This window comes from Mycena indigotica, assembly GCF_014461135.1.
Source record: "Mycena indigotica strain 171206Taipei chromosome Unknown Mind.scaff0005, whole genome shotgun sequence".
NCBI classification, from domain to species: Eukaryota; Fungi; Basidiomycota; class Agaricomycetes; order Agaricales; family Mycenaceae; genus Mycena; species Mycena indigotica.
The window spans coordinates 3,933,159-3,952,452 of record NW_023503004.1 but is presented as its reverse complement, the minus strand read 5'-3'; the positions used below and the strand labels follow the sequence as shown (position 1 = coordinate 3,952,452).

The 19,294-nt window shown below is 50.9% G+C and overlaps 4 protein-coding genes across 4 annotated transcripts; 3 read left to right on the top strand and 1 right to left on the bottom strand.

The window, feature by feature from the left end:
* Nucleotides 1-2,275: 2,275 nt before the first annotated feature.
* On the top strand, nucleotides 2,276-6,270 carry MIND_00631100 (OPT-domain-containing protein; the record flags this gene model as incomplete). Its single annotated transcript, XM_037363050.1, has 30 exons — nucleotides 2,276-2,377; nucleotides 2,436-2,552; nucleotides 2,602-2,616; nucleotides 2,668-2,699; nucleotides 2,745-2,838; nucleotides 2,894-3,000; nucleotides 3,054-3,083; nucleotides 3,128-3,253; nucleotides 3,300-3,336; nucleotides 3,384-3,418; nucleotides 3,469-3,475; nucleotides 3,522-3,588; nucleotides 3,642-3,745; nucleotides 3,801-3,869; nucleotides 3,916-3,971; nucleotides 4,018-4,189; nucleotides 4,241-4,252; nucleotides 4,306-4,317; nucleotides 4,365-4,445; nucleotides 4,495-4,595; nucleotides 4,652-4,689; nucleotides 4,745-4,913; nucleotides 4,969-5,054; nucleotides 5,105-5,148; nucleotides 5,197-5,292; nucleotides 5,342-5,590; nucleotides 5,646-5,815; nucleotides 5,867-5,971; nucleotides 6,025-6,199; nucleotides 6,250-6,270. The coding sequence occupies 30 exons, from the start codon at nucleotides 2,276-2,278 to the stop codon at nucleotides 6,268-6,270; spliced, it is 2,529 nt and encodes an 842-aa protein (XP_037220971.1).
* A 2,574-nt stretch (nucleotides 6,271-8,844) lies between these two features.
* On the top strand, nucleotides 8,845-10,185 carry MIND_00631000 (Zn(2)-C6 fungal-type domain-containing protein; the record flags this gene model as incomplete). Its single annotated transcript, XM_037363049.1, has 10 exons — nucleotides 8,845-8,952; nucleotides 9,006-9,024; nucleotides 9,071-9,296; nucleotides 9,351-9,372; nucleotides 9,423-9,501; nucleotides 9,555-9,632; nucleotides 9,682-9,769; nucleotides 9,822-9,900; nucleotides 9,953-9,982; nucleotides 10,039-10,185. 10 exons carry the CDS (start codon nucleotides 8,845-8,847, stop codon nucleotides 10,183-10,185), a joined length of 876 nt encoding a protein of 291 aa, XP_037220970.1.
* A 4,404-nt stretch (nucleotides 10,186-14,589) lies between these two features.
* MIND_00630900 (C2H2-type domain-containing protein) lies at nucleotides 14,590-15,491 on the bottom strand (the record flags this gene model as incomplete). The annotated part of the gene is made up of 4 exons (XM_037363048.1): nucleotides 14,590-14,702; nucleotides 14,748-15,285; nucleotides 15,401-15,426; nucleotides 15,476-15,491. The coding sequence occupies 4 exons, from the start codon at nucleotides 15,489-15,491 to the stop codon at nucleotides 14,590-14,592; spliced, it is 693 nt and encodes a 230-aa protein (XP_037220969.1).
* Nucleotides 15,492-17,039: 1,548 nt separating this feature from the next.
* MIND_00630800 (uncharacterized protein) lies at nucleotides 17,040-17,901 on the top strand (the record flags this gene model as incomplete). The annotated part of the gene is made up of 2 exons (XM_037363047.1): nucleotides 17,040-17,808; nucleotides 17,855-17,901. 2 exons carry the CDS (start codon nucleotides 17,040-17,042, stop codon nucleotides 17,899-17,901), a joined length of 816 nt encoding a protein of 271 aa, XP_037220968.1.
* Between the last annotated feature and the right edge of the window lie 1,393 nt (nucleotides 17,902-19,294).

Here is a 19,294-nt window from a genome sequence, read left to right as displayed (position 1 = left end):
TCCCTTGCTGTCGAACTCGGTGTTGGACCGCCCAAACTTTCGGTCCGCCACAACTTGCAAGTGTCAGGCTGCGGTCCGTCAAGCTCAGCCTGCGGAGCGGAATAACGTGGTCGGTGTTGTATATCTTGTAGTGCATGGCCCACCGAGATCCATCGGAGGCAGCGAGCAGGCTTGGAGTTTGAGCTCAGAGTCAAAGTGTCCGACAAAAATTGTTGATCACGGGATTTGACCAAATTTGACCCAAAGCCATCCGATTCGAGTGGTACTGGCTTCTCCATAAACCACTAATTTATGGCGCCAACCCTCCCCATTGAACTCGAACGAATCGTATTCGAGATTGCCGCTGACACGAACCGCGCAAATATCCCTTCTCTCATTCGTGTTTCTCAGCGCGCCCGAATCTGGTTAGTCACTTCTGTCGCATTCGCCGACTGATCAACCTCTTTTCAGGTTGGAGCCTCTGCTATATACCACTTTACGGCTGGACCACCGCTCTACACGGCTCAACTCTGCTGCTATCTATGCAATTTCTCTTCGGCCGCCTGAGTTCCTGGGCAAACACATTCGACACGTTCTCCTCGTTGCCGGCGTGCAAACTCTTCGCCCTTCAATACTTGTCCAATTCCTCGAGAAATGCGAGAATCTAGAGAATTTCGTCATTGTGGGCGACCTTACAGGGCGGTGGCTCTTGCAGCCGCTTGGGCAGACAGGAAGGGGAATCAAGAGGTTAGGAATAGATGTCGGGGAGTTGTTTGTCAACAACAAGGAGGGAGAGCTGGAGCGTGAGCTTGAAGACTCTGGATTGAGCGATGAAAAATCCTCGGGAAGCGACAGCCCAAACGAAGAGAGGCCAGAACTTCTATTTGAAGAGGAGGAATATCAAGAGAGTGACGACGAACAACAGCCCGCGCGTCGCCGGCGTCAGCCTGGATTTATACTCGACACAGACTCCGACCTCGAATCAGACTCGGATGGAGAGCAACATGTCTCTGTCGTAGAACCCAACCCAGCAAACGAATCACTGGTCGTTAATCTAAAACATTCGCTTTTCCGCTCTGTTACTCACCTTGACCTTCTCGACACGTTCGACCCCGAAGACGAAGAACTCGCGGACATACCTTGGGTTCATCATCTTAATCTCCTCCCGTCGCTCACGCACCTCTCGCTCAACTCCATGGTGCATCCACTCCCTCTCTACTTAATCATTCAATCTTGCCCCCGTCTCGAAGTTCTCATGGTGCTCCTCCATCATTCAGACTCATGGCGCTCATACGGGCGCGAACTTCGCCGCCACTGTCCTGATCCACGTGTGATTGTGGTATGCTACAATGATGCTTACGACGAATGGGAGGACAGCGCGCGGGGCAGGGGTAGGGACGATATCTGGGTCAAGGCTGAGCGATTGATCGTACGGCGCAGAAGTGAATGGCCCTCGAAACAGAATGTTCTGTTGTATGAGCATTGAAGATACTTTACTCAACTTGAAGATGTCACAACCCCGCAATGCCCGAGGCCGGATCGCAAGGTGCAAAAAGAGGTTGTGGTACATGAACGGCACCATCGCCAGTCAAATCTTGCGGCTTGAATATCGAACCATGGCCCAGGGTCTACATACTGAGGCCGTCGAACTTCGGCAGTAGGGTGGGGATGGTGAATTGGGCGTACAATCTACGGGCGAGCACGGGAGCATCGCCAGTTACTCCCACAATTCAACCGGCAGTTTTATACGTCCGGAAACGTCAGTCTTATCGAGACTGAGGGTGCGGAGATACTACTTAGCACTCCCAGTTCTTGAAAATGACAAGATCGGCCACTTTCTGGGACAACTCGCGCCATGTATCTCGGGTACTACTCCCCTCAAGCCTAACGAATTGTTGACGATCGTTCACTGTCTGCATCGTGAGCTCTGTTGACTTCGGCCATCGAGTACTGACGTTGCCAGATACTTCCACGAACGTGACTGTTCACATGTCAGTGGGCCCGGTAACGGTTGAACCGCAGCACATAACAAAGCGGACAGATCTCTGTTCTCTTGCCCATGGGCCCCGTGAGATTGCCGGAAGCACTGACATGCGAGGGACGGGACTTCTAGATGGTATGCTATCGCGCCACTGGGCGTTATCGCTTCCCAAGATGGTGAGTTCTTTCTCCTCTTGGATGTGTTTGCAACTGAAAATAGTATATAGAAGAGACCAAAGTCTTCTCAGGATGATATAGGGAGCCTTGGATTTCACGTCCCTCTCGCCTCCGTGGACTGTTGTCGACATTATCCGCCATGGCCTCCACTGAGAAAGACGACATCAAAGCCGCGTTGAGTGAGAAGGCGTCCACTCACTCAGACCTCAACGAGAAGGCGGACTTGGTTCTGGCCGATATTGTGGGTGTATTTCTCCTCCCCTCCAGCCCTTGGTCGTCTGACAGGCCGTTTATGACAGGCCGTATTGGAGAGCGACATTCAAGCTGTTCCCGACGACATCCTTGAAGCTGCTGAATATGCGCGGACGATGAGCCATGAGGAGGTTGAAGAGACCATCCACCAGATTGTCGAAGAAGTAAGCATCCTGTTGTTGGTATTAATGAGCATTGTTGACCGGGATACAGCATGGAGACGATCCTGTGTGTGCTCGCATGCTACGTCGGGCCATAATCCTCTAACCTCAAAGCTAGAACTTCCCGCCGGCTGTTATTGCCGCTGCCAGGTATCACAATTCCCGTCTCGCTTTTCTGGTGCCAAACTTTCTTAGGCGATACATCGAAGACGACCAATTGAAAGAAAACCCCGAACAATATCGAAAACTTTATGAAGAACTCAAGGTAGAGGCAGCTATGATCAAGATCGTGAGTTCCCTATCTACATCTGTACTCTGAACTGTGGATACCATTGATTCTATAGAACTCGGCCTATGCAGAGGTTCGCGCTGTGGTGTCGAATCGCGACGAGGACGTTCCCGCCGGCACGTTCCGCGCATGGCTAATTGGTACCATATTCGTTGCGGCTGGGTGAGTGATCATTTACCACAAAGTCTGAACTAATGTTGTCCTCCCGATGTCAGCGGCTTCATCAACCAGTTCTTCAGCATTCGGTAAACGTCTTCCTTTTGGCATAATTCCGCCGACACAACCACAGTTTTCCCGGAATCGGTGTCGGATCGAATGTGGCGCAAGTCCTGGCTTTCCCTGCAGCTAAGGCTTTGGAATACCTTCTTCCGACAACGCAATACACGACATTCGGCTACAAATGGAGTTTTAACCCGTCAGTATCTCGCTCCGACCTGTCGAGATCTAATTATTTTGGACAGCGGGCCGTTCAATCCGAAGGAGCACATGATCATCACGGTATGCTGGCTGAAATCTGGCGTTCTCGTCTGAGCACACCGCGACAGATAATGGCGAATGCCGGCTTTTCGACCCCGTATACGTATGCTATTTATGCAATCATTCGAATTACTAATACTCACAACTGAACAGGAACAGTGTACGTCGGCGGAACTACACTTTCTTAATGAATTGACTTCTGGTAGATTATCTGGGTCCAATATCTGCCTTTGTACTTCAATCAGTCATGGGCAACGGGTTTCGGGTACCAGAGTACGCATACGTTCCCATAGTCCTACGCAAACCAAAACTGATTCATTCTCTAGTCATGGTCGCGCTTTCCACTAACTACATCGGATACGGAATCGCGGGCCTCTGTCGGAGGTTCTTGGTCTACCCAGCGAGTGCGATATGGTATACGAACCTCTCGGTGCGTTCGAAATCTGCAGGCGGATCTGAAGAATGGTTAACGTTGACAACTGTAGATCATTGCGTTGAATCGCGCGTTCCATACCGAAAAGGAGACTGTTGCCAATGGTTGGAGAATATCTCGAGTGACTTTGACGCTTGAAAGTCGGATGACTACTGATTCTTCTTCAGTTACGTTGGTTCTTGTATTGCTTCTGCGCTATGTTTGTGTATTTCTGGTTCCCCGAGTGAGTATTTTGGCTTTGTCTCCGTTCGGGACTAATACTCGTCAAGCTACATATTCCAGGCGCTATCGTACTTTAACTGGATTACGTGGATTGACCCCACAAACGTGAAGCTTGCAGCAGTAACTGGTGCCGTCAGTGGCCTCGGATTGAACCCAATCCCTACATTCGACTGGAATCAACTGGTCTATGCTGTAGACCCCTTGATCTTCCCGTTCTATGTGAGTGGTTAAGTTCCTGTCAGAATACGATTAATATTCCTTCGTTCTCAGAGTACTGTCAACGTAAGTGGTGCCTTGACCTCTAAATCGATCTGGCAACATTATCAACTCCGTAGACTTTCCTCGGGGTAAGTCAGTCATTCTATTTACAGCATAGTGAACTCAGCATCTGTAGACGTTGATCACACTACCCATCATTCTTGCGATCTGGTTTAGCAACACATGGTTTACGGGTTACCTCCCTATTAATAGTAACGTGAGTAATCGATTCTTTCTCAGCGTATACTTATCCTAAATCCACACAGCATGTCTATGATAACACGGGAGAGCTGTACACGGTGTCAAGAGCTGTCGGAAACAATACACTCTTCGATGCGGCACTGTACGATGACTATTCTCCCGCTTAGTGCGCATTCGTCCTCGACACTTCCATTCATACTGACATATTTACCTTCCTGATAGCCTGGCCGCTGGGAACATTCTGCTTTATGGCGTCTTCTGTGAGATATTTTTGTCTTCAGTGGTCGCATAGCTGTCTTTCTTATCGCCGCCCAGTCGCTGTCTATACAGCTACTCTCAGTCACGCGTTCCTATTCCATCGGCGCGAAATTTGGCACGGGTTACGGAGCGTTTTCAGTCGGAAGAAGACCTCCGAGTTGCACACGGACATTCACGTTCGGTTGATGATGAAGTACAAGGAGGTGCCTGAGTGGCAGTACTTCATGTCGGTGATCTGTCACCGACAAATGCTTTTTTGGCTCACGGACGGATAACAACAGGATACTAGTCGCCGCAATCGCACTCGGCGCGGCTGGCGTGGGTGTTTACCCCACAGAGACAACGCCAGCGGTTGTTCTATATGGAGGTCCGTCCCACTACGTTCTTCTTTCTTATCAGGTTTATTGTCGCACCCAGTCTTCCTTGCGTTCATCTTCGTGATTCCCATTGGGATTATTCTGGTGAGTTTATTCTCATGATTGTCCCTAACCTTAAACTCGGGATGGCAGTCTATTACCAACGTTCAAGTCACCCTTAACGTCCTCGCTGAGCTGTTCGGTGGTCTCTGGTTCCCTGGAAATGCAGTTGCCATGAATTACTTCAAAGTCGGTATTGATTCTCCTCCGTTTCAATCACCACTACATTGATTCTCAGTCTTATGGTTACGTGACTACTGCACATACTCTCACGTTCTCTCAAGACCTCAAGCTCGCGCACTACATGCATATCCCACCAGTGATCACGTTCTGGGCCCAGAACTGGGCGACACTCGTGTCTACGTTTGTGTGCACAGCAATTCTCAATTTCCAGATGACGCAAATACAAGGTGTATGTACTCCGCACCAGATCGACCATTTCAGCTGTCCTGGCATCAACACATTCTTTACGGCGAGCGTTCTCTGGGTGATATCGTTCAATCAGATGCAATTGATTGTATTGCTGATCGTATTGATGACAGGGAACTCTAGGACCCAAGCGCATGTTCGGAGCGGGTGGCATTTACAATGGACTGATATACTGCTTCCTTATCGGCGCTGTGCTTCCTATCCCCTTCTATTTCCTTCGCAGACGTTTCCGCGTTTTCGAGTACTTCCACCTTCCTGTCCTCCTCACGGGCGGCTTGATCTGGTACGTGGCGCTCTTTGTTGCTCTTAAGGTGCTTTCAACCGTGTTCAATAGGGCCCCTGGAAGCATGGCAAATATGTGGCCCGCTGTTCCCGTCGCCTATTTCTTCAACGTCTTCATCCGCAAGCGCTACCTCGCATGGTGGAGTAAATACAACTAGTGAGTGACCTATTGACAACCGCGGATCCGATGCGTTGAACCAGAATTGCCAGTATCACCACTACAGCGTTCTCCGCCGCCATCGCCATCTCTGCCATCGTGATCTTCTTCGCGCTCGAGTGGCCAGGCGTGACCATCGACTGGATTGGCAATAACCGTCCGTTCGAAGGATGCGACAACGACGGCTGTCCTTTGTTCCCGATTCCAGACTCCGGCACATTTGGTCCTGTAAGCGCGATTGCTTCCCCTAAAAACCCACTTCAACGATCTATTTATAGGTGGCTGGCCAGTTCCACTGAGGTTTGGGTTTATATTTGGGGCTGTGAATGTGTCTGTACTGTTGTTACTATCGGTGTAAGTAAATGTACTATGATCTTGCTTTTCATTGGTTAGTCCTGTCCGATGGGCAAATTATACGCCGCCAGACGGAGGTTATGTTATGGCGCCCATGTTATCAAGGCCATCGGTCCCACACGGATTTGAATCCTTGGTTGATTATCGCATTCGCGCCCACGTGAGCACATGACGTCACGCGCATTGTCGAATTGGGGGGCCAAACACCATTTTTTAAAGGTGCTAGTTCTGGAAGTATTCAAAACGCTAATCATTCTACTTGGACTGATTCAATGGTAGAAAACGTCTATAATGTGTCTAAAGAAAATAGCTTGCACAACCACAACGTTGATGCTTGGATACAAGTAAAAGATTTTGGGCTGAATTCCGGTCCGGCCATCTACAAACTAAGTTAATGGAACATTCCAAGAAGGGTTGCACTGTATGTCAGATCAGAATATGGCTTTGCCCGCTGGTAACTGTGTCACATACGGCACGACTCGGATGGCAACGAGCACGCAAGGCTAGGCTTGGTCCAGCGTGAAACGGGGCAACGCTGCTGGTAAGAGCGCAGAGGCTTTCCGCGAAGTTACAGCGGCAGCAGCGGGTACAGGCAGCACAGCAGACGACTGTACAGGAGACCGCCACTACCGACAGGCGGCTTGACGACATTCCTGGCGGGCATCCACAAGGGTGGACATCGGAGGAGGAATGTCGATCAAGCGCCGTGGTGAGGTGCGGCCGCCGTCGAAGACCGCCCGCAACTGCCTGCACGAGCGCGCATCAGCGTTTCGAAGAATGGCAAGGAGGGGCCGTCTCGAGAGGGAAGGGAGCAGCGGTTGGCCCCCAGCATCTCGTAGCGAGCGGGGGGGCCTTTTTAATGCCTGGAGACCGTGCTCGCCAGGGTCGTGTGACAGCTGGTGATGGATGGTGCGATGGGGGGCAGCTGGGGTTGGCGACGGGGCTGAGATTCACCCGACAATCACGGCGGATTACCATAGCGCGACAAGGGCGGAGCGTTGGTAAGCCAGCTTCAGAGAATACAGATGCCTGAGATGGCTTCCCTGGACGCCAAAGCCACAGTTGTCGGCGCTGGGCGGCAGCCAGAGGCCAATTTCGGCGCCCAGTGTTGTGCTCACTGCGATGGACGATGCTGCGCCCCCGACATGCAAGCGCCGGTACTTGGCTGATCGCTTGCATGATGGTGGTCCAGCACGGAGAACCATGTGTTGCAGCCAGCTTAAGCAGATCGCTTTCCGGGGAACGTGGTTCCGGAACCGCTACCACAAAAACAAGTGTGCAAGTACTAGTCAAAGTCTCCACGCAGACCATTTCGAATTGCGAATTTAATCCGCTAGCGGCAAGCCGCTCGGCGAGTGAAGTCTTCTGCACGATAATCAGGGACAGCGTGAGCACCCTGAGGGGCTTTCTATGGGGTTTCAGAAGGCCTGACGGTATCGCGAAGCGATAATTACTTGCAAGGTGAGTGCGCGAAGACAGAGACACCAAATGGAGAGAGGAAATCTGCGTGGCAGCCTTCGTGGAATACGAGAGGACAGATGGAGCCGACGCCTCGGGAAGAGGGCAAAATTTGCGATTGACCAGATTGGTGCGCATATCATATTTCCTTCAATGGATTGATGGCGGCTGTAGTGGACACATGCGCAGACGATATGACTGATGTCCACAGAGGCGGAGTTGCGAGACTGGAAGTCGCGAAAGCAGCAGCCATGATATTGCTCCAAGTTGTAAGTCGTGTCTTTCCACAGCTGCAAGCTAGAGCTTTCAAAAGTTTCGAGAAGGCTAGAAGGAGTGGATCATCGAGAAGCAACTGAATGCTGGAAGCCGGACTCGGACTCAGAGACAGAGGCAGAACTGAGAAGGCGCCACCGCTACGCAGAATGGAGCCGCATACAGAACGCCTTTATTGAAAATTCAAGGCGATGCCACTTCGAGTCGGGGGTGATTGCGCTGGCAGGTTGGTTATTCCAGAGATTTAACGGCCGAAGCACTGGCAGCCGAGGCGGGGCTCCGAGTCTCCCGGCAGCTGTTGCTCGATACCACTTGATGGAGCGAATGTTCAATGCAGGTCTCCTCAGTAAGTACTGGCTGAAAGTTCGCTTGAATTCGAACACTCGGATCGGCTTCAGAAGTTGGCGTTTGACAAGTGCTTTTGTACTTTAGATGGGATGAAGGAAGATGCATTTGAGCCGCATACACACTTTTCTCGAGGGTGTCTGAGGAGGAAACGTGTATGTGTGACCAAACGTGACGCTTCGGCTATCCGGACAGCACGTGATTTAGCGAGTCTTCACCTCGTGCCACATGCACATTTTCCCCCGTCGAGCTCGTCCTGACTCCTTTGCGCGACACTCCACGAGCGACGATATCCTTGCAACGCGAACTTAGAGAGAGCGCGCCAAAAAAGCGCACTGTTGCTCGACTCTTGACACCGTCCATGGCCGTGCCCACCGTGCCCCAATATATAATGATGCTGCTTGGCACCCAGCACCCTTCCCCTCGTCGTCTCCCTCTTGTCCATGTGTACCGGCGTCGCCATCGCAGCCTTGAATGCCAGTAGCCCCGCGACCCCGTCCCCCATCGGGCAAGAATCGTCCTCGGTTTGGATCGCCACGCTGGAGATTTGGGCGAGTGCAGGACTGCGTGAATATCGTGCGGGCTCACGCTGACCACCCCCCAGGTCGGGACCCTCCTATACGGTGTGTGTCCCCCCGTCGACGTTGACCACGACTCACTGGCCACTAGGTGCCTATTGTGTGCTCTTCGCGCGCGCCACACAGATTCTCCTCCGCCGCATCCAAATTTTCGAACGTCAGGCGCCGCTCTTTCTCGCCATTGCCGTGCTCTTTCTGCTCTCCACGGCCCAGACGTTCGTCCTCACGGTGAAGGCCGCCGTCGTCACCAATGGGCTCCCGCCGATGCCGCTGGCGCCGGTGAATGCTGCGTCGTTGCTCGTATATGTCAGCAGCTGGTGTGTTGCTCCCCCGTTCTCCGCTGTTTACCTCTCAGACGTTTTCCTTCATAGCCTCTGCTCCGACGCGTTGCTGGTCTGTTCCAAAATGCATATGTATCATCCCGCAGGCTCACCTCCCTTGAGATATATCGCTGTCTCGTCATTTGGGATAGCAAATACCTCGTCGTCACACCCTCAGTCGTGCTGCTTATATGCTCCACCTGTAGGCGAATGACACTCTCCTTCAACCGATGCTAACATGGCGCCGATGACTAGTCTTCGGATACATGCAGCATCTCCGTACATTCCAGATCCTCTCTCTGACGACGGCGATCAGCGTCACGCTGCTCACCCGTATGCGCAAGCCCTCGCATGGTCTTTTCTTTTCTCATTTTGATTGTAGTGGGCCGCGTGATCTGGGCGGGGTACCGGCGCCGTGCCCTGCTCGACACTGCGCTGCGGAGACGATACGTCGGGGCCGGCGCTGCCATGTGGGAGGCATCCCTACGTTGAGGGACCCATGCTAACAACCCCGATGCACAGTCTGGAGTCCGGCGCCGTGTACGCCGTATCCGTATCGATCCATTTCGCCTTCTTCACGGCGCGCTCCCGCGCGGGACCGGCAAGTTCCCCTTCTACGCGTCTATTTCCGTGCGACTGATGCCTTGAACTAGGTGGTTTTTGCGGCTGTGGCGCAGATCGTGGTATGTGCATGCACCGCTAGCTTTCGACTCGGACTGACGCGGAGCTGGCTTGGCAGGGTATTGCGCCGACGTTGATTGTTGTGCGGGCGGGGCTACCGCCGGCGCCGGGCGTGGCGCCAGTCTCCCGCGTTGACCTTAGGAGTCTGCCACCGAAGAGGTCGACTTCGACGGTGGAAAGTGGGGGTCTGGCGACCCCGGTGTGAACGAGCATCACTTGCTACTTATTTATTTATTGATGATATGTGGCATCCAGATCCAGCTTTGAATTTCATTGTGTTGTCACAACTTATTGTACTTTAATGTCTCACTCAATTCAACTATGATTCGAGGTAGGGTCGACGAGCGGCATAGCACAAACTGATTAAAAGTACATAAAAAGTGTCCTACATATACAGCATTATAGTAGCAATTGGGTCTGAGACTGGCAAATGTGGGTAAGTATTTTCAGATTCCAAATTATCCTGGCAGGAGCTTAAGCTTGATTTTTAACTGAGAGTAATATTTCTTCAAAGTATTTGAATCACACTAGGGCTTCTGCTAAAGATTGTTCCCAAAGCAGAACATAATTCTAATGTTTAACAGCTTTAATTGATAATCAAGAAAAGAACACTTAATCTGGTCAAGGAGAAATCAAGTTCTGTATCAGGGCATAAAATCCAGAATATTTGTTAATAATAGATACATCTCACTTAAGCCTCAATATTTTTCAAAAAAAATATTATTGCCTGAATTTTTTCCCTTTTTTCTTCTTCTCTTAAGCCATTTTTCACTTATCTCTGATATATTAGGTACATTTTGCTGCCGGACCTGGCACATCTGGTCTTATATGTTGTGGCATATTTGCTACAGATTATGGTTATAAAATGGTCTGTTGATATTAGCTTTGACTCATATCCTTGCTCATATCTGATCTGAGAACTTGATAAGTATATGATCCCATTACTTGCAAACAAGTATAATCATCCATACCTGTGGCATGGATCCGAGGGGTGGCACGTGAAATTCACATGTTTCACGTGCGTCCACATGACTTTCTGTCAATGCCAGCACGGTAGTGTTTTCATATTATAGACAAGTATAACGACTGTGGCTATGGCATGGATGAAAAATTAATTGCAGTGCCCGCACGGCCGCTCGCCTGTGGCTCGCAGCCGGCGGGCAGTATCCGAGGGTGGTCATGTGAAATTCACGTGTATCCACATGACCAAAACATGACTTTCTGTCATTACGGAATTTCCAGCTATTTTCATATATAAGATCAAGTCTACTTTCTTTAAGTTTCATTTTCCATCTGTTCAAGTTATTAAAATGTAAATTGTCATTGTCCCTGGTATGAACTGTATAAGTTGTCCTAAGTACTAGGATTATTTACATCTGTTACCAATAAAACAATATGTCTTGAATATGCATACTGACCCATTTCAATCAATTCAGCGGGCCTGTGACGCGTGACCGTTTGGCCGGAATGTTCAATTTGGCCATGTGACGGTTCGGGTCGGGCCGTCGGGCCCTATACGGCCCATCGGGCCCTCACCACCCTTAGAGCCCTAGGGCTTGACAAACCCTCATAATTCACAAGCTCAAAGCAATGAGCAACAACACTAATATCCCAGAGAAGGGACATAATCACGGATCGCGCTTTAGTCAGCCATCAAGCCATCATGACCCGCCATCAGGGATCATGATGCGCCGCCGGACGCCCTTGACAGCGGGCCCAATCGGCCCCAGACAACCACAGGGATCAGGAGGGAGCTCCTCACTGTTGCATTGCCAAACACTCCTTAGTGTCGACTTTGGCATGGCTCCTTTCCAGAGGAATGGTCCCTGGGCTCCTAGCGGAGCGACCAGGGACGACCAGAGACATCCCCTGCTCCATTCTGATCGACCCTCAGCGGGCCCGATCGGCCCCTAGCGCCCACAGTATATAAAGACTACAGTATTACTCCTGTACCTTAGGTTTAGCATTGAAGTCTCTTCCTTTGAACCCTACTCCGGCCTGGTCCCCTAGAGCGGGGTTGCTGCGACCATACCCCAGGAAAGGGGCGTCTAGACGACTTCCAACACTCCAGGCTAGCTTGCCTCATTGACCTGAGCCCTTGGTTGGGCTGGACAGCTCAGGCTCTTGTCTCTTATGTTCACCCTTGTCCTAGCCACTTCTTCTTGCTCTCTGGCCTCAAGCTCTGGGTTCCCCTGGTACAGGGCGATGGGAGGGTGCGGGCCCGATCGGGCCCGCATGTCACGCGTCACACCGCGCAGTCACGCGGTGTCTAGGAGCCACAGCGACTCGTTTCTCCAGGAAAGGAGATATGTCGCCCCTTGGACTGGCAACCCTTCTCAAGCGCTCCAGGGGTCTCGGGCCCGCAGCCCCTGCTGCGGGGCGACTCCCCTCGACCCCCCGAACCGTCGGGCGTGACCGCGTTACGTCACGCCCCCCGCCCGAACAGCTTGTTCAACTGGCTGAGCCTGTGCTTCCCTATGCCTTGGGCACCAACTCTACTAGACAGCACTCTTTGGCTATGGACTCGTTCCCTTCAAGCGGGGTAGGACACTCTAGGCGACTACTCGTATCCCGTGACACCGCTGTCACACAACGTGACAGCGGGGCGTCTCGAGTCGCCCCGAGTTGTCCCGACCCTGCTCTCTATTGCAGCGGTGGCACCCATCTACGCTGCCTGGTTGCCAACCACCCAGCTATGGGGGTTGAACCATCTTTCCCACACTTGTCAGACTGGCAGGAGATCGTCACGTGGGCCCGGGCCGGCCCCGTTCCTGACAGGCCGCAGGCCAAATTCTGACATATTACCTGATTAGGAAATTCGCCGCAGAAAATTTGAAATCTTACTTAATTGGGACACTTTGGGACCAAAGAAATTTGCTGTGACCTGTGACCCGCCAAAGTATTTCGGCCAAAACATCTCATGTGACCGTGACCCGCCTAATTGAATGAAATGGGTCAGTATATGACCATACTCTGGGAATACTATGTAAAATATTTCCTGGGCAAGCTGTTTTCTTTTATAAGTATTTTAGTATTTTAAAGCAGGAGTCTCTTTGACGTGAGAGTGTGACAGCGGCATGAGTGATGCAGTGGTCAATCACAAATCAGGGCATTTTCGGTTTGGTCGGTATAAGGAAAACTGATAAATCAGTTTGTGAACCACAAGGAGTATAACTTACAGTCTTCAAATAGTATATGTACAACTTCAAGTTGAAGTTGGCCCTTGGGGGTAGCTGTACTTAACGGTGGCTGTAGCTATAAGGCACTATGAATACTAAAGCAGATATTTTCAGCAAAAACCTATCCTAAAAGAGAAAATTTGGTTTATTTCGGTGATCTCAGCCAAGGTGTTTATAAACTTAAAAAACGGTTTAAAAACAGGGGTCTGAGGAGGTCTTTGATAAAACAGGTTTGATAACCTAGATTTTTTCTAAAAAACCAGGCCCTAGTAGCAAGGGGGTTCAAGATTCTTATCAGGCACATGGAGTAGGGGGGAGGGGGGGTCCCTGGGGGTAAAAAATTTTTTCTATATGAAAGATTCTAGCCTTATATGAGTGTAAAGACACTGAAAATATAGTGTATACACTCTAATTTCTATAGTTAAGTACTGTTACTACAGTGTTACTTTGATGTGCTGTGCTTTCAAGTTTACCAACTCAGAGTATTTGCTATCCCCTGGCAACAGTGGCAAGGTAATTGGGGCCCATTGTGCGGCCAAATGCTATAAATATCAACTACTTAGTCAGGTGCATCATATGATCGTCACGGTGGTTACCGGATCGCCTTCAACTCTATTTGGAACCACGATGTACCGGTCGAGGAGGTGGCAGACAATGGGGCGCGAGTCGACGGCGGCTGTCCCGATAGTGGGTGAACCGCGCCTTCCCCCGGAGCTCGAACGCGAGATCTTCGAGATTGTGGCGCTGAGGACGCATCAGCAAAATCGTTTTTTTCTGGGCCGTCTGGGCTATCTAGCTGATCTAGCCGGTCTGGCTCTAGTATCTCCAGAACACGGCTGGGCCCAGACCACTGCCAGACCCAGCCTAGACATTCACCTAGATTGCTAAAATAGTATTTCATTCGCATGTGCGTCTATATACTTATTTACATGAAAAGCTTCGAAAGCGTCAAGAGAGTGTATGTAGCGTAAGTCGCGAGGAATTTCACGCTGTCCAAAGACAGGAATTAGATGTGCGGCACGAAGCATGCTGTCTAGATGCTCGATGGTCAGTAGACGCGACCCATTCCTCATCTCTGGCTTCACAATCCACATGCCCGTCTGGCGGTCCGGGCGGCGTGCAACTTTCTTGAACCATTCAACGAGGGCACAGGGATGGTGAGTGCCCTGATAGGTGAAGGAGAAGAGGAGCCGCACACGAACAGCGCTCATTCCTTTGAACCCAGCAATGTCCTCGTTCTCCACCAGGAGCGCGCAGTCACGTCGAGGGCCATGCTTGCGCCATGACGGAGTACATCGAATCCGCTCTCGTTTCATTCCGAATGCCAGAGGGGTCACTTGGCGAGTAGAAACTCGCAATTGCCGAGTGGAAAACAGCAAGATTCCGAATGTCGTCCAGGTCGATATCGTCGGGGAATTATTTCATCGTCTTCATCGGAGCTGGGGGCGGAGAAGGGGGCGGAGATAGGCTTGGAGAAGCGATGTAAATTGAGGAACTCCAATATGATTCCCGAGCTCGCCAGGACGAGCCGGGTATGACCGTTCTGTGGGGATTTAGAGAAAAGACAAGACATGAAGATTGATCTAACCGCGAGTACGGGCAAGTACTACCGAACCCTCTACCCGGGGGCTATCAATAGCTTCCTCCTCCTCGGCATCATCCTCGGAGATAATTTTGTCGGGGAGGGTAGGGTATTGGGGTCGCAGCATTCCTCGCTCTTCAAAGTCTGCACGAGCAGCAGCGAGCTTGTCGAGACGTTGATTCGTGAGTAGCATTTGCCCTAATGCCTCGAAACGGCTTGACCGACGCCAGGGCTTCTTTACCGCAGTAATGTGGCGAGATTCGGTAATGGAGGAGCAGACGCCATATGGAGCACCAAACTGTTTAATGTCGCGGACGTAATGACACATTGAGTGCTGTCGCGGAAGTGAAAACCCATCGGGGCGAACTCCTGATGTTCGGAAAAACTCTCGACGGTCGTGATAAGTCGCAAGAGCAGTGTCGACAGCCTGTAATGTTGTTTCGTCAAAGTCCTGACGTCTTACAAGATAACAAAAATCAAGGAAGCTACTAAGCGCTTCCACGAGCTCACAAGGGACAAGGTCTTTAAGTGCCGGCAGATAGACCTGGCAAATGGTTAGAGACAATTGAAGCAGTGACAAGTACCTGCCTTCATTAGGGCCTTTGAATCATCCCCAGTCCATTGTTTGAACCGACGACCTTGTTTGAAACGACGCAAACCAGCGAATGATGGAACCGCTGCAATCCTGAGACAAGTTAATCAATATTTTACAATATTCCTCACATTAGACTTACCGACGGTCAACTTCATCGAGGATCCTTTCCGCCTCCGCTTTTTCGTGGACGAGATAAAGGTATTCGCTCACCCACTCGACGAGATGGTCCTTAAACGTCCCCTTGATCAACTGGTGAAGAAGATCTGGCGATACGAGAGGGGACGCAAACCGAAATACCGGCTGAGCGACCTCCCATTTCACACCCAGGAACACCGGGCACTGTTCAAGCAACGTGTTGTGGCCGATGTCATCGATTGGGCAGGGTGTTTAGCGCAACCATTCGCTGCTGCTGCCCATCCAGACTTCAAGAAGATCGTCAAGGAAGCTTACGAAGCGGTCTTCTCTAGCGACCCCGAATCACCGTTCGCTATTACGAAGGCGGTATATGGTGTGGTACGTTACCCTCAATGCCTGTTCTCTCGTTTGATGTCTGTCTACAGGTTTCCGGCGCTCTCTATACCTGGCGGAGCGAACTTGGAAAGGAGGCACTCGCTATCGCAGGCGACATTCTCCATGAGGTCCCTAATGATGAGAATGGCAAACCTATCACCTTGGTGCCTATCACCCCCGACATCGTCGCTGAACGTGCAAAGAACTATCTGAAGAATGCCGATTTTCTCTATGCTGGTGGAGCAGCACATGTGCGTCAGTTCATGGCAGCCTTGACCCATGCACTAACTCTTGTAGACGGGCTCTTACCGGTCTCGGTTCATTCTCGAGCCGCTCGGACGGCAGCATATCCGCCTAGCGATACAGCCCCGAACGGACCCAAACTATGGTTTTCCAGCTGGGGCTCTTGCGCTTTGCGCTGCTGCAGTATGTGCCACAAGCTTCCTCGCTTCTGTTATTAACTTTCTTTAGGCACAACGAGCTCTCGAGCTGTGGGAAACTGGCAAGCTCATCCAGACGATGGATGATGGGCATGGCAAGGACAAGAAGCTCCTCTTCTCTGGTGTCGATTGGACAAACACGACCACCAAGTATTACAACGGCATCGTCCAGAATCTCAAGTCGGTACAGAAGCAGCATCTCATTTTGGACATGGCAGCCCCCTACACCTCTCTTAAACGACGAGCCGCCGCCGATCTCCTCGAAGCAAGTAGCCGGAAGACGTACTCAAGTGCCCCTCAGGACCCGCGCCAGCATATCGATGTCTCCGACGACGAGCCCGAGGGTGATTATACAGTTGGAGGGAACTAACGATCAGGCAGCCTTGAATTAGTATACTGATTGTGCTATTGTACTGAATTCTATCCATATATACTGCTCTATCGTTGTTCTGTGAAATTGCTGTGAGCTTCTGGAGAATTCTAAATAATGTCTGGGGAATGGCTGAGGGTGTCTAAAATTGGACTTAGCCTCTGGGCATAGACATGCTCTGGGGATCTAAAAGATCTGTGGTATCCAGGGCTAGACCGCCCAGAAAAAAACGATTTTGCTGATGCGCGGCGGCGCGGCACATTCCGGCGCTACTGCGCGTCGCACGCCGGGTTCATTACTGGTAGGTGGACTCACTAGTACTCCTGCTGCCCTGACCTAATACCACGGGCAGGGTAGAGCCTCTGCTGTACACCTCCCTCGACATGGACGACGAATACAAAGCTGCTCGCCTCCTGCGGGCCCTAAAGCGGGCCGGCACCCGCGCTCCGCACTGCTTGGCGGCTGTGCGCCAGATCGTCATCTTCATGTCCGCGGCGCTGCCCGACCTGCTCCCCCTCCTGCCAAGCTGCGGCGGGGGCGTGACGCACCTGGCCATCCGGCCCCCGAACGGCTACCCCAGCATGTGGCGGCAGCTGCCCGGCCTGCTCGCGTGTCTGCCGCATCTACAGCGTCTCGTGGTCCCCTTCGTCGATGTTTTTCCGGACCCCTTTCCGCATTCGGACAACTCGGCGAACTTCCAGCCGGCGCTGCCGCACGTGACGCACCTCGCGCTGCTCGACGCCGGCACGTTTGAGGCCCAGGCCGATCTGCAGCGCATGCTGGCGTTCTTCCGCGCGCTCCCGGCGCTGACGCATCTTGCGCTGATGATCCACGGGAGCAACCGCCGCACGCCGGAGGACATGCTCGGTGTCTTCGCCGCGCTGCTCGACCGCCGGGAGTTGCCGGGGCTCCGCGTGCTGGCCTGCCTCGGCCCCGGCACTTACGAGACAGCCGTGATGGCGAGGCGACTGGAGCTTGCGGACCCTGGGCCGTATCTGCCGGGTAAGGACACTGGCAGCCCTCTCCGCGACGCGCGCTTCGTGGTGGTCGACTACGGCTCGTGGCTTGACGGCGCAGACCTCCCCGGCCTGCGGACATATTGGGACATGGCCGACACGTTCGTTGCGAAGAAAGTAACGGGCCAGATTGCATGTGAGCTTGGTTTTAGCAGCATTTGGGTCTTCGAATAATTCATTAGCATCGGTGGTGTTGGTGCACCCATCTTCCACCGGCGGAGAATACTGAACGAATGCTAGGGGAGTTGCTGCGGGGAAGTTTCCCCACATTCATATGGAGTCGACCTATCATGAATATTAAGATCGGAATATACTATAAAAAAACTATCTGGAATCAACATTTTTTTTGTTATGTATTATAACCCCAAATGGCAAATACTGGTGACTGGCTGGTAAAGCACCCCAATTCCCTGGAATGGAAGGCAAGCCTAGGTAGTATTTACTTCCTTGTCACCTTGTGTCCATTACTCCCTCCTAATACCGCTAACAGAGTTATATTGTGTGGTCCCATGCCAATTGGGAGCAAGTCAGAGGACTTGTGAAAAATCTTTTGAAGAATTGACGAACCCTTGAGTGTGTTATATCTTTGAGTGGAGACTTGGATATGCCAGAATCCAACCTTTTAGTTTCCTTTTATCACTGGGAACAAATCAAACAGAAAGGATTCAACAAACATTTATACAGGTTCTTATCTTTGGATCCTTCCCTGCCAGGACTCTGATTCCAGGCCTTCCAGGGTTGCCCTTAAACAAATTATCATTTATGATTATATTATACTGATTATTATTTTATTATTTCTTTTTCATATTATTATTGTTATTATCATAGTTATGTCACAGAATGTGGTAGGAGCTAACTATATATTTGTGTAGTCATGATATAATTATTATGTTATTATAGCTGCATAATAATAAATTGTTCCAGCCCACTAGTAGTATTTCTGAGGTTCACAGCCCTAAAATAGCTTATACTAGACAACAATAAGCATTGACATGGTAACTAATACCATCTTTATTTCATAGATGGTCCTATAAGAATCATCACTGAAACTGGAACAAGCTGTGGATAATATTATATTTACTTGCATGTGAAGAACAAGTAAATTTCTGATGATAAAAGATGGTAATTAACCAATAGATGTACAATACATGGATCAGCCATTATTTACAACTGCCAAATTGGACTTGAATTGGACAATCCAAAATTAAATAGGATAAAGGATATAAAACTATACATTGGATATTCCCACGTGTGCGTTCCTCCTACTGGGGCGCATGTTCCCCGTCGTCACGTGCTGCGTGCTGTGTGCTGCGGGCCCGCGATGGCCCAACGCCAGCGCTGGAGCGGACGGGCCGGGTCTTATCCGTGACAGGATCATTTCCGTTATATAGAATGCTGGTGCTAGCCAGCGGGAAATTTTGATGGATTTTTAACAAGTTTTGATGGAAATTTAGCAATTTACACATTACTCAATTGCTGGTGTTCAGTTCAGAGGGTCAAATTACATATTACATGAACTTATGGTTATGGTCATAATACTATAGTAAGATTTGACAAGTGTAAATAGTTGGAGCCTTGAGGAGATCTCACCAGTTGTAAGGGCAACCCCGGAGGGTCTGACA